General features: G+C 41.9%; 1 protein-coding gene across 2 annotated transcripts in view; it reads left to right on the top strand.

Moving 5' to 3' along the window:
• Window positions 1-14,212: 14,212 nt before the first annotated feature.
• Window positions 14,213-15,607, top strand: part of LOC111156703 (LYR motif containing 4) — a 159,223-nt gene continuing 157,828 nt past the window's right edge. The window contains exon 1 of one of the 2 annotated variants that reach the window (XM_022517740.1): window positions 14,213-14,545. In XM_022517740.1, coding sequence (XP_022373448.1) covers window positions 14,460-14,545 — 86 coding nt within the window. In that variant the 5' untranslated portion in view covers window positions 14,213-14,459. The remainder of the gene's footprint in view (window positions 14,546-15,607) is intronic. The other variant, XM_022517739.1, reaches the window with a different exon arrangement.

Raw genomic sequence — 15,607 nt, 5'->3', positions numbered from 1 at the left:
GCCCATGGGAGCTGATGAGCCGCAGACCAGGAACCAGCAGGGTGGTGGGAAAAACCTGAGCCCTCAGAAGAGAGACATCCACATCTTAAAATTCACATTACTTAGCTTCAAACACAAGCATCCTGCAACAGGAAAGAAACCCAGTTTTGAGGGGAAAGATGTAAGAAAATCAAGGGACAGGAGTAAATCATGAAACTATAGTCCTAGCCAAAAACTCCATTGAATTGATGATCAGTGTATTGGCAAATATTTATTGAATGCTATGCGAAGTAAAATCTAGTCATTTATTTTCACATCTATCTGCTAATAAGATAGTGTCCAGCACATAGACAAAATTAGAGGGCAATTAGCAGTAAACTAGGTGGAACTGACTGATTGCTTCTATTTACAAAAAAGAGCGGAAGCCAAGACTGGCCTAACCTAGGACAGTGAAATGTCCACTGAGTGATGAGAGGACATGTTTCTGCCACATGCAGGGCTTGGGAATGTTCTCTGAAGCCATGCAAGAGATAGAAACATAATGGTTAACACTGCAGACACATTCTGGCATAACTATGACCAGACCAGGGGTTCCCAACCTATTTCAGTCTAAAAATAAATTTTAACTTTGAAAAATCATCTAATCTCCACAAGATCAGACATATATCTTTTTTTAAAGATTGATATTGAATGAATGAATGGCTACCCAATGATAAAGGATGGTTAGTTCCTAACGAAAATCTATACTCAGAGTGCCTAATCACGCCAGGCTCTCCACCCAAAAATCAGTAATAACAACAGCTAATCTTCTACAGCATTTTCTATGAATCCAGTCCTATTTTAAATGCCTTGTATTATTAATTCCTTTAATGATAACAACAGCCTGGGATACAGGACTTTGATTTTTTTTTATTGAGGTATAATTGACATATAACAGTACATTAGTTTCAGGTACAACATAATAATTCGATATTGCAAAATGATCACCACAGAAAGTCTAGTTAGTTAACAACCACCTTCATGTATAGTTACAAAATAACTTTTTCTTGTCATGAATTTTCAAGATCCACTCTCTCAGCAACAAACACTTAACATCCACAGTAAAATTCAAAACTACTTAAAAGCGTTAGTAAGTCACAGTAGCTTTTTATCACTGCATATTTTTCCCATCACTATACTATGTGCATGTGTTTGAAAAATAAGACGACAAGCACATTAGAAACATAGGGATTCATATGCCTTTTCTTTCTCTGGCTCCCATAGTTTGTCTATACATGGACTGGAAACCACTGCTCTGAGTTAACTGACAGGATCATGAATCTTTTAAAATTCATATTCCTCATTCTAAAATTGCAGAACCTGCAGTACAGCACTTCTAGGAGGAAAAAAAAACTGACACTGCAATGTTGAAAAAAACAGGTCCAGAGAGATTCTAGCAAAATATAAAACCAAAGCACAAATTCTCTCAAATTACTGATCAAATAGCAAATATTGAGCCCATTTTGTATGCAAAGTAATGATCATTCACTCTAATCATATTTATTTAAGCATTTACACACTAATTGTACTTTTTTAAGCAAAGAACCAAACAGAAAGCCAAATAACCCAACCCTGGGACAACGAGAATGAGAGCTCACACAGAGGTAAATAAAACACTGTAGAGGATGCTAATAACAGAAAATAAGTATCTATGTAAATTATCTGCTAGTTTCTCAAGGCTGCTCTTTTACCACCAAATCAATATGGCATAATACAATCTGGAAAATACAAACATTTTGGAAACAAACAGTTCAAATATAAATCTGTTGTGTGAACTGGGGCCACTTATTTTAAGCTCTCTAAGCCTCAGGGTTTTTGGTAAAACTGGAGTAACAATGTCTAGTTCACTCAATTAGTATGAGAACCAAGTAAAAAAGTTATGTCAGATGTCTTTGTAGGACCGAAAAATGGAGTGGAAATGGTTGGAGAGAAAGAGAACTAACTGTTAAGCATGGTCTGTGACCCTCAGGAAAATCTGTGCCATGAAGCTCAGGACCACATCACACTGGCATTTGATCTTTCTTCTTTCTCGTGGGGGCCGACTGAGTTTCCAGACTAGCTATCTTAACCCAGGTACAGCTGGACTATGGCCCCTTCCAAGGAACAGGCTGCAAAGTTGCAACAGAGGAAGAAAACCCAAGAGTGCACAAATCTCCTGTTCTGAAATGTCTGATTGCTTTTTTATGTTCCTATTAATATTTAGGAGCTTTTGTCTAGAAGTCCAATATTTAGGAGCTTTTGTCTAAAATAAGACTATGATTAGATATAACCATGAACCCTTGCCTTACTTCCACACCTTAGTATAGCCCACTAGTTACACACAGAGACTCAAAAGTGGAAAAAACTTTACTGCACCAAACCCCCACCCCCAATCTCCTATGGCTGATGAAACCACAGCAAACTGGGGATCCAGAACAATCGAGAAAATGGAAGAATCCCACCTCTTAACAGGAAGGATGCAGGGATCCTGTAAGGAATAAAAGGGAAATGGAGGCTTTGAGGAGTTTCAGAATCTTGGTTCTCGCAATTCCTATCTCTGCACAAACAAAACAATCTACAGCCTTGTCAGCAGAAGGAAGGCCTCCCTCATTGTGCAAGGTCTTAAGACACCAGGATGTGCAGAGTAACATCATCATCCAGACTATCGTACCAACAGGGTGACCACACAACTCCGTTTCCCCAAAGCAGTTCAGCTTTATGCCCCTTGTCCCAGAATCACTATTTAACAACACCCACTTTCAACCATCTCAACAGCATCCTGAATTAGGAAGTGGATTATATGATCACCCAACTGTCAAATTAAGTGACTTACCTAAAATGATATGGAAAAACTTTGTGATAGCTGTGAAATATAACCAAATCAACAAAATCCAAGTCAAGTTTTCTCCCTTACTGTCACTCACATACTCAGTGTTTACAATAATTTTAAAAGTTCACAGCAACTCTCCCTATAAACAATAAAACTATTATCAACAGTCTAGGATTACGGCCTGCTGAAACTCAAAAATTTTATTTAAAAGCATCTCCACTGTAAGTCAATAGCTTGTGTCAATAATTCACACGGCCTCTCCTGAGACTACTTTTTAGAAAGAAGATTCAGAGATTCTAACTGACTAGTAACCAAGCACAATAACCTGCTAAAATGAGAATCATTTCCATGCTTCCAGGGTGTCCTAAAACGTAAAATAAAAACATTCGCTACCAGAGGCTCTTGATGTCAAATTAGAAAAATAGTGCCAATAAAGTTTGTTTTAAGATAATGCAAAATTCGGCGAGAAAAAATCCTAAGACAAGAAAAAGGGTCCAAAATATGTATTACTCTTCTAAAGAAACTGACAAGAAACTTGCACAGTTAATACGCTAAGTGACTACCCTACTTCCCTTATAAAATCTAAAAGGAAAGTCTGACCAACAGGAACAATGTCCTTTAAACAAGTGTAATAGACTCTGTGCCAGAACTGAACATCTCATGTTGCCGAAAGTTATTGGTGGTGATGAGGCAGGAAGCTGGAAGATGCAGAAATTTAAGGATTTCAGTCTTCTTTTCTTCCACCCAATCATCTGACAAATATTTACTGAGCACTTACCATGCACGTTGCCTACAAGACAAAACAGATCTAGTCCCTGCCCTCATGGAACTAACTTCGAATGGGAGGAATCAACATTAAACCAGTGTCTCAGAATTACACAGCAATATAATTTCATGTTACAAAAAGTTAAGGTAAAGAATAAGATGCTATAAGAAAGAATAATAAAAATTAAGATGGTATAATTTAAATTGTGGCTAGGAAACACCTTGCTGAAGATGGAACATGTATGTAATCTATGTAGTCACTAGTCAAATGAAGAGTATGGGAAAAGACTGATTATTCTAGAGAGGGACCCTGATGTACAAAATTCCTGAGGTGGAAAAAAAAAAAAAAAGAAAAGAAAAGAAAGCTTAGCCTCCATATGCACATAACAGATTTATATGAAGAAACTACATGGAAAAAATCCGAAAGCTTCACAAATAGCAGAGAAATTATCTTAAATTAACAAATGCAATAAATTCCAAATAGAAAATTTTGGCAAGGCTGAAAGAATGAAACACTATTTTTGGCACTACTGTATCAAGATGTGTTGAGCTGTAAGAAAGTCCAAATAGCTGCGGCACCTGGGTGGCTCAGTGGGTTAAGCCTCTGCCTTCAGCTCAGGTTGTGATCTCAGGGTCCTGGGATCGAGCCCCATGACGGGCAGCCAGCTCGGCGGGGAGCCTGCTTCCCCCACCCCTCTCTCTGCCTGCCTCTCTACCTACTTGTGATCTCTATCAAATAAATAAATAAAATCTTTAAAAAAAAAAAATTCCAAATAGTTAAAAGAAACACAGTTATTGTCTACTTATCACGAAGTCTACAGGTACAGGTACCCAGTTCCAGTTCAGAAAAGTCAAGGCGGTAAGTTGGAATCTCTTGTATTCTCTTGGCCTTTCTTGCAGGATTTTTTCATGGTTGCAAGACGGCTGCTGATCTTCAAGCATTAGTCCTCACGTTAGCATTCCAAGAAGGAAAGAAGAGGTAGCATAAGCAAACTCTCTCTTGTGAATACCTATCTTTTAACAGGAAGCAAAATCTTTTCCAGAAAACTTCCAGCCAACTTCCTCTTATCTTTTTTTTTTTTCCAAAGATTTTACTTATTCACTTGAGAAAGAGAGTGTGTGAGAGAAAGCATGAGTGGGGAGAAGGTCAGAGGGAGAAGCAGACTCCCCGTGAAGCTGGGAGCCTGATGCGGGACTCCAAGATCAACATCACTCAATTCTAAAGCCCATCTGACTTCCGAACTTTGAAGATCGACAAGACAAATAAAGCCATTATGTTGGTTCAAATCTACTTGACTTAGGTTTTGTTACTTGCAACTGCAGTCACTCTCAGTTTAAAATTACACTCAAAACATTAAGAGGGCTTAAAAGAGGATGATGTGCTTAAAGTTTGAGAAGGTGTCCTTAAGTATCTCTTATCTCTTAAACTCATACCAGACAAATTAGGAAAAGTAGAATGTTCCAGGCAGTTAGATCAGCATTTGCGATGGCTCCTCAGAGTCATATGGCAGTGTTAGTGAGTTTACAGAGACCTTTTAGACTTTATTCTAAAAATGATGGGGTGGTGTGCAAGAATGGGGGAAGGATGCCTAGCTGGCTCAGTTGGAAGACCACGAAACTCTCCATCTTGGGATTGTGAGTTCAAGCCTCATGTTGGGTGTAGAGATTACTAAAATAATTAAACTTTTTTTTTTCTTTTTAAAGATTTTACCTATTTATTTCACAGAGAGACATCACAAGTAGGCAGAGAGGCAGGCAGAGAGAGAGATAGAGGAGGAAGCAGGCTCTCCGCTGAGCGGAGAGCCCAACGCGGGACTCGATCCCAGGACCCTGAGATCATGACCTGAGCCGAAGGCAGAGGCTTAACCCACTGAGCCACCCAGGTGCCCCTAAAATAATTAAACTTTTAAAAAATTAATAATAAAAGTGATGCAGAGGGGTTTTTTTCGTGGAGAAGGAAGATTAGCATGAATTACTATCACTTAATCTATACTCAACATTTTATTTTCAAGTAGCTGTCAAGACCACAGAAGAGGATTTTCAGAAAACACTATAACTTAGCACCCATGAACTCTACTTTAACAGAATGATGTTCCAACTCAGATTGGACATTGTGGTGAAACTGACCTTATTGTTAGGAAATGTATTAATCCAGGACAGTTTACCCAGAGGCTTTAAAAAGTAGGGAGTATAGGCAATTCTTAGAAGACTAGGGCTCTACAAATGAAAGCAGCCCCATAACTACCATCACAACCCGGTCTCAGGAGGATGAAGGGGCTCTCATTGCACCTGGAAGCCAAGGTGTGCATGGGATTTCTAACAGAGCTTCACACCATCAATGCTCGGGCCCAGGCACTTATTTCATACTGCTCAAAGACTTGAAATAGAGAACAAGGACCATACCTGGAAATGTCAAGGAGGGAAGAAAGTATGCCTGATAAGTCTTGTTCTATTTCATGATTTCTCCATTTTCACTCTCCCCTGCAGTCCAGAATTCCAAGAATCCTTACAAAGATACTTCTCCCAATAAACGAATCTTTGTTAACTGAAGCTAACACGGTATCACTGTCTGCCCATATTACTGCAATCCATTTCACACAAGCCAGGCTTTTATACTCTTAACTACTATTAGTTAACTCAAGCTCACAATTACACAATATACAGGACACAGGTTTGCCAAGCTGAATTGCTTTAGTTGTGCTCAGCAGATAATTTCTAAATTAAAAAGCTATGAAATATTAAATCATATAAAAGTATTCATTATAATGGCAAAGAAATCATGAATTTTGTTGAGCTTCTACTGTTAATAACATTCTCCAGCATAATACTGCAACTGACTGCATGCATATGTCCCCCCCCCCGCAAAATTCATATTAAAATCCTAAGTTAGGGATGCCTGGGTGGCTCAGTAGGTTAAACCGCTGCCTTCGGCTCAGGTCATGATCCCAGAGTCTGGGATCGAGTCCTGCATCGGGCTCCTTGCTCAGCGGAGAGCTTGTTTCTATCTCTCTCTCTCTCTCTGACAAATAAAAAAATAAATAAAATCTTAAAAAAACAAAATAAAATAAAATCCTAAGTTAAAAACCGAGGTGTTAATATAAGGAGGCAGGGCCTTTGGGTGATTAGATCATGAGGATTCCTAAGGAATGGAAACAGTGCCCTTATAATAGAATGCCCAAAGAGATCCCTTGCCCCTTCCATGTGAGAACACAGCAAAAAGGCAGCCATCTGTGAACCAGTAAGCTTTCACCAGACACTGAATCTACCAGCACCTTGGTCTTGAACTTCCCTGGTTCCAAACCTGTGAGAAATAAATTTCTGTTGCTTATAAGCTACACAGTGTATAGTGTTTTGTTGTAGTAGACCAAACAGACTAAGACAAGTATCAAAGATTGCAAGATAACAGAAAATATATACATATTGGCTTCTGACCTCAGTTCCTGTCCCTTAGAGCCCTTGTAATTTTCCAAATGGCAGGAATACTAGAAGCATCTCTTGTTCTGAAATTTGGTCTTTGACCACAGCCCTGACACGGGCATCCTAAAATGCTTGAAAATTCCTAAGTGATGAGAGCACTAGAAGCATCGTTTGTTCTAAAGAAGTGACTTTGGAGGGACTCCTGTAAGGTTCCTGAAGGGAGCTGGTCACCAGAAAGACTAAGTCATGATTAGACACTTGGGATTTTTGGTCCCACCCCACCCCCAACCCTACTTCTCTAGAGAACAGAGGGGCTGGAAATGTTGCTACTAATTTGTCATGCCTACATGAGGAAGCTTCCATAAAAATCTCAATAGTATGGAGTTTGCAAAGCTTCCAGGTGGGTTAACACAACCACAGAAGAAGGGTGATGCAGCCCAACTCCATGGGGACAGAAGCTCCTGCACTCAGGGCCCTCCCAGATCTCATCCTATGTTTCTCTTCACCCGGCTGTTCATCTGTATTCTTAATCCAGTCTTTAATAACTGGTATGTGTGTTTCCTTGAGCTTTGTGAGCCTCTCTAGTAAATTAGTCAAACCAAAGGAGGGGTCATGGGAACCTCCAATCTGTAGCCAAATAGGACAGAAGGTGTGGGTAACCTGGGGACCAACTATTTGCAACCGGCATGTGAAGTAGGAGGGTAGGGAGGTCAGACTTGCAGGAATGAGCCCTTATTTACCTATGGAATGTGATGCTACCTTCAGGTAGTGTCAGAATTGAGCTTAACTGGAGGACACCCAGCTGGTGTTACAGAGAACTGTTCTGGTGTCAGTAAAACCCCCCACACATCTGGTGACTAGAGGTGAAATGTTCTGTTTGTGTAGTTAAGGAGACAAACAGGAAAGAAACACACAGCAGGATTTTTCCTTTACAAACATAGATCATCCTGGGGCACCTGGGTGGCTCAGTCTATTAAGTGTCTGCCTTCGGCTCAGGTCATGATCCTGGAGTCCTGGGATCAAGCCCCACATTAGGATCCCTGCTCAGGGGGGAACTTGCTTCTCCCTCTACCTCTGCCACTCCCCCCAGTTGTGTTCTCTCTCTCAAATAAATAAAATCTTAAAAAAAAAAAAAAAAAAAGATATACCAGCCTTCCAAGGTAACAGTCAACCTCACAGGAGGTTGAAATGATGAAACACTGACCTGGTGTTTCATGTGATTAGCAACACATCAGTGATTAGCAAAGGCTGTTTTTTCCTTCTAAACAGAGTCAACACTGCAGATCCTAAGTGTTTTCTGTAAACGACCAACTAATCTGGACAAACGAGATGGCAGTTACTACTCCCCACTCAAAGAAGTCCATCAGAGCTTCAAATTTGTCTTTATAAGAATTACGGACATGAGGGGTGCCTGGGTGGCTCAGTGGGTTAAGCAGCAGCCCTCGCCTCGGGTAATGATCTCAGGGTCCTGGGACTGAGCCCTGCATTGAGCTCCCTGCTCGGTGGGGAGTCTGCTTCTCCCTCTCCCTGCCGCTCTGCCTACTGGTGCTCTCTCTCTCCATCTCTCTGTCAAACAAATAAACAAAATCCTTAGGGGGGGGGGGGAAGAATTACGGATATGAGATGTTTGCAAACTAGCTGGCAATGCTCCTGGAGGAGAAAACAATAACTGTCATTACCATCAATGTCACTAGTTGATTAACAAACATTCAAAAACATACAAACAAGAAAAAAACATTCCTTTAAGTTATCCCTTATAATTAGTATGAAAAAGAATGAAGGTGATCTGTAGAATATTGCCATAAATCACATTGTAAAGAATTCCCATGTTGGTGGGACCTTGTATTAGGAAAAGATTATTTCTTTCCTTCAGAAAGCAAAGAATTTGTTTAAAAGAAAAATCCTCTAGAAGTGACATTTGATACACTTTACACAAAATCAATTGTCAGTTTTATTGTTGCTGCCCACAAGTAGGGGAACCCTTAGCCTCCAATCAATGAAGTAAGACTATCTAGCTGCTTTCTAACTTTCTCAGAGAACTGATTTTCTTAGGTATATTTGAAAAGAGCTTCTACAGAAAGGCGAGTCTCAAAAATCCCCCATGAGGTATAATGACTGTGGCACATAAGAACAGACAACCAAAAAAATTATTCAATTTAGGTCTTTTCTAAGACATGGTAAAAGAAAAAAAAAATGAAATTTATCTTAAAAGACTAAAAAGCTAGTATACAATTCAACATTTGAGATTTTCTGAATATTTGTTAAGAGCTAACCAGTTAGCTTTTACAAATAAGTGGGAATCCAACTAAATTAAAATTCAAATCTGTCTGAAGCTTACCCATATTATCCAAGAAAAATTAATATAGTTCAAACTCCTAAAGCTTCCACTGAAGACCATCTGTGAGGCAGTGTAGCATCATGGCTAGACAGATCACATCCTGGACCAATGCCCACACTCCCTGCTTCCTAGCTTCTTAACTCTAGCTCAATAATCTAACTTCTCAGCGTCCCTGTCCTTAAATGCAGTGAACAGCTTTCTTTCCCATCAGGTCTCCAGAGGATTAACTGAGCTCCTACAAGGACTCAGTGTCCACCCTGATGGCCTTTCCAGCTGCATCTCCTGTACGCACCTTCAAGCACTCTCCTAACTCTCTCCCTCAAAAGGCCCTCCCACAGTGTTCCTTAGGCTGTGATCATCTTTCCCTACACCTCACTCAGACTTTCTCTTCTTTATCCTTTCTAAGGGTAAACCTTCATCCAGCAGTAACCATCTTACCACCATACCCATACATCCAAATTCCTGTAATTCAAGGCCCAGCTCAAACCTAAATTCTCTCAAGTCCAACAAGAACATTACCACCTCCAAAAAGCCTCTAATTCCCAGAGATCAATGTTTCTCTATCAGGCTGCAACCAATCACCTGGGTAATAAAAAAAAATAAAAAAAATTAAAAAAAAGAAAATTTCTTCCCTGAAGCCTGGTCATCAGCCACATTCACTTTGTCCATCTGAGGTATGGCCCAGGCACCATCCATGGAAGCGACGTCCCATGCTAAGACCGCACAACACTTCCCCAGTACTTCCCCTGCAGCACTTTGTACTTTCCATTTTAATTACATAGAGATTGTAAGTAAACTGTAAACTTTTGGAAAATGGGATCAGTACTTGATTTATAGCCCTCAAATACCCACAAGAACGTTGGCTTGATCTACCAGGCTGGTCAACCATGTTAAATGCAGAGGTAAACAGAATTTCAGCACTCCTAGAATAGATGATCAAAAATATGGTTTAAAACAACACCTGAAAAACCAACCTACATTTCAATAGTTCAGATGTTAAGTTCTACTTGGGTGAACTAGCCAACGCTGAAGAAATAATTTACCACCAAAACAGAAGAAATGTCATTATAATGAATGAGGTACAGACTAACCATGTCTGGTTTCATAGATGGTCTCTCCCATCCCCTCTCCCAGAGTTCCCTGAATGGGTCATGCACGCTCATGCCTCCACACTTGGAATATACACTACGAGCTCTTACCACATTCTTCATCTAGTTGTTACCAGCTCATTGTGGAAACACCTTCTATGATGGAAAGTCTCCCCTTAGATCAAAGTCTTAGTTGAATGGCCCTCTTCTGCACTCCCCAGATACCTGGTAATATTATCCCTATCATAGCACCTGTCACAACAAATTAATATTTCGTTTGTCTAGTTCCCTGTCCATTTCTTGAGAGAAGGACTCTGCATGGTAACTCCATCATCTTGGATAATATACAGCACTTAGGAAGTGTTCAATAATGTTGACTAAATGAGTGTTGACTAAATGTTGACTAAATGAGAATGAGGCCTTCAGTTTCTACATCTTAAGAAGAAATTGATATCCAAGGTCTCTTCCAGCTTCGTAGTCTATTAGAATGATCAATAAAAACAAATGACAACTACATATAATAAAGATTTAGATCCATGTTTAATTTCTAAATCATACTGTGACAAGTTGGTCATTTATACAAGATTTTTCTTTATGCATTGTTTTAATATTTAAGCCTAAGATAATAAACTTCTGTCCTACTATTTATTATGTTTGGAGAAATTTCCCTTCAAAAAGCATTAAGTGCTCATTAGTAATCCAGCAATCTAACTTTAATACAAGGTAATACATCCTTTTCCATAGGTAAAGAAGTATAAATATTTCTTAAGTATGGACAGGTGAATACTAAGGCAATTTTTACATTTTGAAGCCTAGATGGTAAAAAGTAGGTACTGCTAGCTTATAGTCAGTACCTAAAACAATATTCAGCCCAGAATAGATGCATATTAAAGGACATATAAATAAGTAATTCTCAGGTACTGACCCAATTCCAGTTTCAACCTCAAATGGAGCTATTATTGAAACTAGTCACCTCTACAATAAAGGTGTAAAAAAATAGAAATTAAGCTTTGGAATGTAATTTCTTTTATTAGTTGTTCAAGCAATGATTTTCAAGATACTGGTATATTATTTCAAATAAAGTATTTTTGTGAGGCTTAGCATAGAATCTACGGGGAATCTACCACTTTCCTAATCTCAACTATTCTTTATACTAACAGATGACTAGGCTACTCAAACAAACTAAACTTTATGTGTTTCTTTGAAAAGCTTTATTTGATTATGATGTTAAGGTCATTGCAATACATTAATTGCATACATTAATGATTAAATTGCCCGATAATTAGACATAAAGACTGCAGACAGGAATAATTACTCCAATTTCATTTTGTAGATGATAGCAATACATAATAAAGCAGGCCCTACTAATTTTTTTTTTTTAAGTTTATTTAAGTAATCTCTACAACCAATCTTGGGCTCGAACTCATGAACCTGAGATTGAGTCGCATGCTCTACAACTGAGCCAGTCAGGCACCCCACTTGTTAAACAAACCAAAATAACTTTCATGGTTTTTTTCCTTTTACCTTGATAGCTTTCTTTATTATTGTAGTTTTCCCAGGTGTTGTATTTTATATCATTAGCACTCCTGTACCATATTAAGAGAAAATGGCTCCAGATCTTACTCTGTGGTAAGGTGCAATTCCCTTGGTCTTGAACCTTTAAGTAATGCCAAGAAAAACTCAAATATTAAAATCTCTTTCAGTAACCTTGAGGTAAGCCTTGCCCAATGACCTGAGCATCCTGCAAGAGTGACAAAAGTTGGGATGCCTGGGTGGCTCAGTAGGTTAGGCCCCTGCCTTCGGCTCCGGTCCTAATCCCAGGGTCTTAGGATCCAGCGCCAAATCTGGCTCTTTGCTCAGCGGGGAGCCTGATTTTCTCTCCGCCTCTGCCTGCCACTCTGCCTGCTTGTGCGCACACGTGCTCTCTCTCTCTGACAAATAAATAAGATCTTAAAAAAAAAAAAAAAGAGTGACAAAAGTTCAGATACCCTGTAGAAAACCTTATTTTGATACTCATATTTGTGGGAGACCTTAAAAACAAACAAACAAAACAAAACAAGAAAGAAAGAAAAGAAGATAAAAAGTTAGTTTAATAATGATAGTATGTTCGTTCTCTCCGGGAGCCTGGGTGTTAATCGTTTAATCCTCTGCCTTCAGCTCAGGTCATGATCTCGGGCTCCTGGATTCAAACCCAGAGAGGGGCTCTCTGCTCATTAGCGAGTCAGCTTCTCCCTCTCTCTGTGATCTCTCTTGCTTTCGCTCTCTCAAATAAATAAATAATAAAATATTTTTTTAAAAACTATGTTCTCTTCCGCCGTTTAAAAAAATGCTATTACACTGTAACGAGTAATATTAACACGTATATCTGGGTGCAAGGACACCACGTTGCAAGTACATTAAAGTGCAGCAAGATCAGAAAAGTGTTTCCTGCTCCTAAAGTTCCAGAAAATACGAGACTCTGATATAAAGCAAGGGTCATTTTAAAACCACGTAAACTTAAAGAGATGACATACAACCACAACTCAGTGGCTGAAGAAAAACGGATGTTGAGGCAAATTTGCTTTTGACATCTAAAGTCACTCCTAGCTGTATTCTGAGCAAAAAACCGTGGCTCTTCCTAAAGTTGACTATAGACAGAGAAAGTCCTAAAATAAGACAGGTGCTTTGCAAACACAGTAACTAGAACTAGCTCAGGCTTCTCTGCGCCCAGTCCTACGTTCAAGGATCACAACGACCGACTTTATTCACCACTGTAACAAGGTGATTCTGGAAAGCAGACGTCTTCAGAGAAAGACCAAGAGAGAAAACTTAGCCACGAAGATCTTCAAGAGAAAACTTGCTCGGCTTCTTGCTTTGGGTGTGAAGAGGCTCCTTAAATCCCTTAAGTTTTCCCAATTAATTACCCACACCACGCCACCTTTTGTATACAGTAGATGACAAAACTCTTCGGGACTGAAAAACTCAAAAGCAAAACCTCCAGAACTCAAAGAACACCCTAAAGGGGGGAAATCCCGTGGCCAAGTAACTCCCCACCACCAGGACTGACTGCCCGCGTCGCACCCCACGCTGCAGGGAGGCCGGCACTTACCCACCGCTTGCCCAGGAGACCCAAACCTGGGTGTTTCAAACTCTGAAGCGTGGCACGCTGCCTACTCTCCTGGGGAAGGCTCTTACCCGACGCACCCCCTCCCTTAAAGATACCCTCACAGCCCGCTGGGCGCTGCCATTTTGACAAGAAGGGGGTCCTTGCTCCTGAGGCCCTTAGCCGGTCGCCCTGAGCGTAGCCGGAGAACCAGGGAGTCCCTCACTCATCGCCTCTGCGACCCCCTCGGCGCGTCTCGTCCTTGCGCTCAGAAAGCGCCCGGCCCTGGGAGCCCACAGACAGAGCTCGGTAACGTTAAAGCGCCCTGGAAACCCCGCTCGGCCTCTCAGGCAGCTCAGAGGGCGGCCCCAGCGCAAGGGGCGGGTCATCTGCGGCCGGGGGCGGAGCGTCGACCTGGGGCGCGCTCGGTAACCCTGGCAACGCGCCCTCGGGCCTCGCGGAGGTGCGACTAAGCGTGGCGGTGGGAGACTAAGTGTCCCCGCTACGACCTCAAGCCTTTCGCGAAGGCGCTCCTAGACGGGCTGCACGCACTCAGTGCTTGGGCCTCCGGCCTGCGTCCCTCCACAGGCTCAGCCCTTTCCCTGCGGCCGTCCCCCCATCTCCGCCTAAGCCCTCCCGTAGGGGTACTGCACGCCGGTTCCTCGGAGGCGCGGGCGGAGGACGGGAACGCCTCCGGGTCGGCGCCTCCCCCTTAAGCTGCCCGAAGCCCGCCTGCGCCCGCCTCCGAAGCGGCGCGCGACGCCCAGCGCCTCCAGGCGCGGGCCGGTGTTCGTCCAGGCCCAGGCCCGGCCCGCGGGCAAGACCGAGCCACACCGCATTTTCTTTTATTTCGTTCGTGGTTTTGCATAGACTGAAGTTTCGTGGGTTAGGTTAAACTCGGGACCTTCTCGAAGAGGACCCATTTATTTTTTTCCTTCCAAAATGGCAGCCTCCAGCCGCGCACAAGTATTAGATCTGTACCGGGCGATGCTGAGAGAGAGCAAGCATTTCAGCGCCTACAATTACAGGTGACCCGGCGGGCGGCGGGGGCCGGGAGGTCCGGGGTGCAGGGAGCTCCTGTCCCGCGCCGGCGACTTCGGGACGGGGATGCAAAGGCTCCGCCGCCGGAAAGCGTGCGCCTATCGACCAGCGTGGCTCTCTGAAACCTCGGAGGGGGAAAGGGAGGGTGGGCTTGCCCTTCCTTGTATCAGAGAGACGTTCAAATCTTGTGATGTTTTCCCCCGCGTCGAACTCCTTGGTTCTCTGGGAGCGTGGTTACTGGTGTGTTTCTACCATGAGAAGAGTAGACGTGGAAGCTGCAGGTGCTCACGCTGGGACCCCTGTGTCGCATGCATAGAACTTGCCCTAGGATTCAAAGAGACGATAGAGGAAGCGAGAAGCCAGTAGCACGTGTCCGAAAGCTGAAGCCTTGCTCTAGCCACTATCCTAGGTGCTTAATTAGCTTTTTTAGTTGCAGGAATCAAATTCTTTCTACTTAGGGCACTGGCTTTGAGGAGCTCGTGGGGCGAAAACAGGGTTTATAAGAAGGAGATTCAAAGAGCTGTAAAGGAAAGAAACTCAAAAACTTCTGGGATGGGAAACGTTTATCTTGGCCTCATCAGATGGGACACCGCTTAAAGGATCTTTGCGGCCGGAGAATGAGTGTCTAAACTTCGTCCCTCAGTGAAGCACACAACTTGCTTCATGCCTGCCCCCTTCTCATATTTGCTCCTGAGTCCCTTATTGATTTCATATATCTTCTGTCTGCCTCACAGCCTCTCCTTTCTTTTTTGCTTCCTTATAACTTCTGACTCATCGTTACTGTAGGTATCTTAATGATTTTCTCTCTGCATCCTTTCAGATTTGGTGTTTCCTACTAACTACCTGATCTTCTCAGCGTTGAGCCATATTTATGCCAGGTCTCACTTTGGGTGACTGTCCAGCCTAGGGATTGAGTGACCTAGGAGAGAGTCTGATCAAATAGGCACAACCCTCCCAATGGATATATGAGTGGCAGGCCCTGTGATAAGGAGACCCATTACACCGTTGGTTATGGGACAGAATACTAAACCTCTCAAGCAGTGACTAAT

Source organism: Enhydra lutris, unplaced genomic scaffold, assembly GCF_002288905.1.
Source record: "Enhydra lutris kenyoni isolate GAN:26980312 unplaced genomic scaffold, ASM228890v2 scaffoldscaffold48, whole genome shotgun sequence".
NCBI lineage: Eukaryota > Metazoa > Chordata > Mammalia > Carnivora > Mustelidae > Enhydra > Enhydra lutris.
This window is presented reverse-complemented; position numbering and strand designations above follow the sequence as displayed.